Genomic DNA, 6,519 nt, shown 5'->3' with positions numbered 1-6,519 from the left:
CTACAAACTAACGCCAAAACAAGCTTAAAGGGATGTGAGGTTTTTTTCCCCTTTTCTATTATGCACAATATTCTTGCTGTAACCACTGTAATGCATGCAATGGCTTTCCTGCACTCATCCCCTGGTGGGGGGGGGGGGGGGGGGGGGGTCAACGGTCGTAACCTTTCACCTCAATCAGCCACAGCAAGGGAAGGCCTCATGTCGTGCTTGCAGAGTCTGTCATTAACGCGTCTGACACAATATGGCAGAATCACCCGCAGAACGCAAATCCCATCTCTCTCTCTCTCTCTCTCTCTCTCTCTCTCTCCGATGCACTGGAAAATAACAAATCACTTTACGTAAACCTTTTCTTCTTTCTTCTGTTTGCTTTGGTTTGATCAGAAAGTTTTACCACTTCTGTGAAAATCATTAAATACAGTCAGTCCTACGAGACAAACTCGCATTTAACTAGTATTTAATGTACACCTTTCCATACACTTTACTATTGAAAATGGTTAATAAAAGGTTAATAAAATGTGTAACACCTAATCAATAACAACAATGTGGTCTCCGCAGGCATCAAACATTATGAAGCTGCCTAGCTATTAAAATTCCAGAACCCACCAATCAAGTATTTAATCAATCTTTCAGCTATCCAACTATGAAATCGAAAAACCACTGTACAAAAAAAGTTTCAATTTTCTGCTCTTTATTTAGACTTCAGTGGCAAAGACACAGTCAGTCCCACAATACAAATGAATGTGGTTAAATTAAATTTTTAAAATTGTGTGGATTACCAGCAGCATTCTAGATTTTGCCCTGGAATTACAATTGCACAATTCTACAAGAAACATCACCCTATTATATTCTCGTGGAGGGGGGATGTTTCAAAGGCACCATCTGTCTTATTTTTTATGCCTTGCTATATTTGGAATGAGACACTGTAAACTGTTTATTAAAACAGCATACGAGCATAATTTCCATTTCAAGTGTCCTGGCACACCGAACAGAAAGTCACCCAAAGCAGATTCTGGCTGACAAGGAGGAAGGCTTTCTTAAAAGGCTTTCTTTGAACGGTCCGTATGCTTTGTACGATCCATCTGCTCTAGGTAGTTGGTGATTAATCACTTCGATAACTACCAGCATTAATGCTGCATTTTAATGCGAGCAACATCTGGGTCTTCGGTATGGCGTGGATTTTTTTTACATCTATATTCTGGATTCTTTGTGGGTGAAGTAATTCAAACATGTTATTTGTTGACTTCAATTATACATTTGCAGGAAGTGAGTTACAATATACGAAGGAAGACTATTTTCACTATTCCAAAATTATTATCTTTCATAATTACGTTGCCCTGCAGATGTCTGCATCATTACTGTGTAATTTTTTTTCCCAGAAGAGGGCAGTAATAGGCACGTATTTCCGCGTTTTAAAAAAAGATTCTTCTTTCCTCCCTCTCAAGCGCTATCAAACAGATGCACTGTATCAATTTGTATACGTCTTTGGCTCTCTCTCTCTCTCTCTCTCTCTCTCTCTCTCAGTGCAACCTCCAGTCCCCCACACGCAAATCGTGCCGCTCAAGAGTTGGCACCAACCTGACACATCCATGGAGCTCCGTTTTCGCCGTCAGCGTGATTGCGCAATATTACATTTTAAAATGATATAGGAGGGGGGACACCGATACCATCAAAAGCAAAAAAAAAAGACAGATAGCTGGCGTATTTACGCCGACTGCGTCCCCACCTTTTCCGTGATAAAACTTTTCCTACCCTGCTGTTGGTTCTGCCCAAAATCGTTCGCTTTTTCTTCCCTTCCCATTTTTTCTCTGCAAAGATTTTTTTATTTATTATTGCGCACTGGTATCTAGAATGGATGGGGCAGTCGCCGGCAGAATGTGCCCTGCTATTCGAGCTCAGAGTCGGCCGCAGCAAGTGATGCTGACCCAGAAGAAGATCAAAGCGCGGAGGAAAAAGCGAAAGGAGTTGCTTCTGGTCCAGATGTGCTTCATGGGATTTTTGCTGTTGGTCGTGTCGGGGCTTTCCTTGCTGGCTGAAAATTCAGGTGAGCTATTTTGCTTAGGGCAAACCACGTAGCGGCGCGAGCCACGCTGGAAGATTGGATGTTTAGAGAGGCGAGTGGTTGTTAAAGTTGTTTCTTATTTTATGTTTTATTACAGAAATTATGGAAGTATAATTACCGCTTCCCACCGAACGGCGATCATATTACACATATTGCTTTCCTCTTGTCACGCGTATTTGTGGGTGCAGTTGCCTATGATGTGTTTTATGTATTGCGTTAAGAGCAACCGATTCTGCGCGCTCAGCATTAAGTTGCGCCGTTCGTCAGCTTGGCATGTTTTGGTTTCATGGTACAAACGTGCGCGTGACATCACCCCAGAGATCAGATTCCCGAATTTAGGCTACATGTCGACATAAAATACGAATTGTTGTGTTTCTAATTAAATACCATCACAATTGTTTTACCCAGTGTGGTCTCAATTTTGTTTCAGTTCACCCTAAAATGTATAATGGTAGGCAGCCACTGTATAGGTGGCTGATTAATTTATGAAGTCGTGGATTTGTTCGGTCTTTACATCAGCGGAATCGCTGGAGCCTACGCAGTAAATTCTCCAAAGAGCGGCTGCCTAGAAGTTACATGGGAATAAAAAAATAAGAAAACTTTAGGAGTCGTTATCCTGTCTTTCTGGAGTTCGTCATAAACGGTTAAAGATGTTGGCGAGTTTTAGCCGCGCTTCTACCGAACTGGAAGGGGCTGTTGCACGCTGTGTTGCGTGTGGGTCACAGTTCCTCCAATAAGAACCTCCGTGCCTCCTTCCGAAGCTGTACTGTACGTTGTCGAGGGACTGCTTGGCTGACGGCCCGGTATCGCCCGCGCAGTACATTTCCGTCCATTAAGGAAGCCTCTCTTTCTCTCTCGTGCCGGCGGTACTGTACTGTTTACATTAACAACATATTTAAATTCAGCCCGTAATTGGCTCCGGGCGCTTTGAACATTTATGCCGGTGCTGTGCCGAGCAGTGCGCTTGCTAATAATGGACACGGCTTCCCTAAATTATTCATTTGTTGTGGCCGCCGTTGTTGCTGTTGCTTTCACAAGACTGCACGAAGAGGAAACACTCAGAGAACCAGACGAGATGACGCAACCAAAGCCCAAGTTTAAAAAAATGCCTTTAGCTCTGCATTTACCAGCGGGAATGCATTCAATGCAACCGCCTGCGTGGGGAATCAATTGAAAGACAGACGCTAAACTCGTGGGAGTGTGTTGATATATATATTTTTTTTAAATCGCTGCTGAAATGCCGTAGTTAACTGGTTTGGCCAAGATCACTCTTAATTGTAAGAAAGCGGTCTGGTTTCCTAACAGAGCCCTTCAGTTACCAGAACCAGTGTTTTAATACCATAGTCCCAGGTAGCAAGCGACTTTGGGCCAGTTCCGTGCCAGGGCCGGCCCGGCAGTGCCAACTTCGCACCAGAATCGGCCCAGATCCAGCCCCGGAGTGGCTTGCTGTCTGGGTTCCTATGTCCCCCAGAGAAGCAAAACAGCTTTGCTCCGATCCGAATGAAATCTGCTGGTAACACTGCCGTTCCTAAATGTGATGCTACACACGGCAACTTTTCTGGCCAACTGTTGGCCAAAAAAGTTGCCTTGTATAGCATCACCTGAAGAAATCATACACAGTGAAATGTCCAGTGTTAATTAAACTCTTAACAGAGTACATTTGCGCCCACTCTGGATTTACAGTTGAATTGGACACTGGACATTTTTGCTACGTACAGGAGAACGCTGTGCTGATTGTGGAACACCAGATAAAAGTGCCCCTGGATCTTCTGTCACACCAATAAATTAGATGAGGACCAACTTAAATCCCCCCCCCCCCCCCCCACATCCCCCCTGTTTACATACCTTTCCCACTGGGAAGCATGCAGCAATCATAATCAATCAAATGGATTAATGAACACAAGAGCGTTCTGTGATTTACTCTGAGCCCCAGGGGCAAAAAAGCAGAAGAGGAATAGCAGCCCTTATGAAAAAAAAAAAAAATTCACATCACAATTTCACATGTGAATTTAACGCTTTCACATGTGAATTAAAGTATTCACACATGAAAAGAACGTTGTCACCTGTGAACCATTTTCCAAGCCAATTTTCACGTGATTGGCTTTTTTCACGTGTGAATGAAAATTTACGTGTTTCGTAAACAAAACACGTGATGTGAAATTCCACATTTTCACATTTGACTGCCTTTCAAATGTGAACTACAATTTTCACATGTGAAAAAAAACAAATGTGTGACTTGAAATAGCGTAGGTTACCTTTTCCCGCTCTCATCTCATAAGTGGGGTTATGTTTATAGTTCACTCTTCACATGTTGGGTGTTCACATGTGGTTTTTTAACACATGATTTTTCTTTTTTTTCGCAAGAAAGCACTCTCAATTATCCCACTGGCCCTCCTGTGTAAAAGTTGCGCTTCACCACCCGGGAAACTGACAGAGACGCAATTAGAGGAAAGTTTTTTTTTTTTAAATCCCCCTGGTGTTGTTATTACGGCGACTCTCTCGCCCTTACACGTTTGGGGCGAGAACACGAGCGTCAGGCGTTGAGCGCGCTCCGTGGCCAGCGGACCGGCGGTGCAGGAGCGATCGGGGGACGGATCCGCGGCGGGCTGAGAAGCTTCGGCACGCTCAGCAAGATGTCTTCACTCCCGCAAAGGGCCCTCGGGTTTGTCCCTATGAGATACTCTGGTAAAAGAAACGAGGGGTCGTTTTTTTTTACCTTGTAGTTTTTGAGTGCACATCACTGGGGTTTTCTGCACTTAGTCTTTTTTAAAAATGGATTATTTATACGGATAGAGGGCCGGTCTGGATTAGTCCTGACCTTTTTGGTCGTGTCGCCCACGTTGTGGCTCAGCCAGTTGGTTTCTTGATCCTGGTTTTCTTTGTGCTTGGCCCTGCGTGTCATCCATTTAAAAAAAATCATTTTGTTTTTCTCTCAGCGTGTGTACCTGCTCTCGTGGGACTGTGTCCAGGTATACTGTGCTCAGCTGTGATTGGTGTAGCCTTCTGTGTGCTGGCAGTGCTAAGCTGTGATTGGTTAAGTCTTCCTTGTGCTGGCAGTGCTGAGCTGTGATTGGTTAAGCCCTTCTGTTTGCTGGCAGTGCTGAGCTGTGATTGGTTAAGCCTTCTGTGTCCTGGCAGTGCTGAGCTGTGATTGGTTAACCCTTCTGTTTGCTGGCAGTGCTGAGCTGTGATTGGTTAAGCCTTTCTGTTTGCTGGGAGTGCTGAGCTGTGATTGGTTAAGTCCTTCTGTTTGCTGGCACGGGAAGAAGCCCTACCATGTGGCGCTCTCTCAGACGGGCATCTGTTCATCTTTGACGTCTCCACAAACTGTTTATGGTTTTCGTTTGAGAATTTTACTAATGAAATGTACAGTCCGTTCCCTGTAGCAAAGTGGAATTTGCATTTTGCCAGCCGACTGCCAACCTACTCCAATCCCTGTGGCCATACTGTTCACTTTGTCCAACACAATTACATTTCTGCTTAAATTAACACTTTGCATTCCAGTATAAGTGAATTAAAAGGCTTTCGTCCAATAGCCGGTGAATAGATGAGAGGTTGCTCTCTAGTGATGTTTAATACAGCCCCCCCCCCCCCCCCACATCGTGTTCCCTTTCCTGTCAGGTCTTCTTCCCCTGGTCTTGTTCCCATTCTGCCAGTGTGGTTGCAATTAGAGGGCTGGTGATTCTACTGTCTGAAACCATTCCAGACTATTAGTAACTTAGCCGCAGGTATGAACTGTTAATGCGCACCGACATAGGCGCTTGTGTCTGTGTGAAAAGAACAAACAGACACATCTGCTTTGAAAAAGAATGCATTAACGGTGCACGTAGCATGTTATGAGTACAAAGGCATTGACATTTTCATATGTTTTCAGAGTATCGGATATTGTCAGTGCTTCCCCCCCCCCCCGATTATGAAACAGGCCTAGAGTCCCTTAGTACATGGAAATAAATATTGGTGAGGATCCCCCCCCCACCTTCCCCTCCCACCACCTTCATGTTCCTTCGGCGAAATCTGCTTTTCCCGGAGAAAAGCGAAAACAAACATTTCCCTTTTGGAGCACGCTGCGTCGAGTCTCTCTCTCTCCATTCCCGTTTGAACACGGCGAGAGCTGCCTGCCTCTCCACGCAGGGCTCCGGCTAGCCGTGGGGGCCGCAATGAGATCCCCGCCACTGTCTGTTCCCATCATGCATCACTCTGCCCACACCTGCCAGTGTTGCTGGGGACGGGAAGTCACACAGAGGCCATTTTGAGGCTGTGATTCTTGTCAACTGAAGTCCACTTTTAATACTTTTTTTTTTGCAGTTTGTTTTTTATTTAAATTGTTTTTAATTGACCGCCCCCCCCCCCTCCTCCCCCCTTCAAGTAAATATTTACTTTTCAGCTTTCCTTTTTTTTTGGTTACTGAGATGTCTTCTTCCATCATCGATGTCAGTGGCAAGGTGTTTCTAAGGAAACTG

General features: G+C 44.7%; 1 protein-coding gene across 1 annotated transcript in view; it reads left to right on the top strand.

Moving 5' to 3' along the window:
• Nucleotides 1–1,507: 1,507 nt before the first annotated feature.
• Nucleotides 1,508–6,519, top strand: part of LOC118219820 (sodium/potassium/calcium exchanger 3-like) — a 56,676-nt gene continuing 51,664 nt past the window's right edge. The window contains exon 1 of the mRNA XM_035403267.1: nucleotides 1,508–2,041. Coding sequence (XP_035259158.1) covers nucleotides 1,849–2,041 — 193 coding nt within the window. The 5' untranslated portion in view covers nucleotides 1,508–1,848. The remainder of the gene's footprint in view (nucleotides 2,042–6,519) is intronic.

This window comes from Anguilla anguilla, chromosome 2 (assembly GCF_013347855.1).
Source record: "Anguilla anguilla isolate fAngAng1 chromosome 2, fAngAng1.pri, whole genome shotgun sequence".
Classification (NCBI taxonomy): Eukaryota; Metazoa; Chordata; class Actinopteri; order Anguilliformes; family Anguillidae; genus Anguilla; species Anguilla anguilla.
The sequence above is the reverse complement of the archived record's forward strand: the minus strand, read 5'-3'. Positions and strand labels throughout refer to the sequence as shown.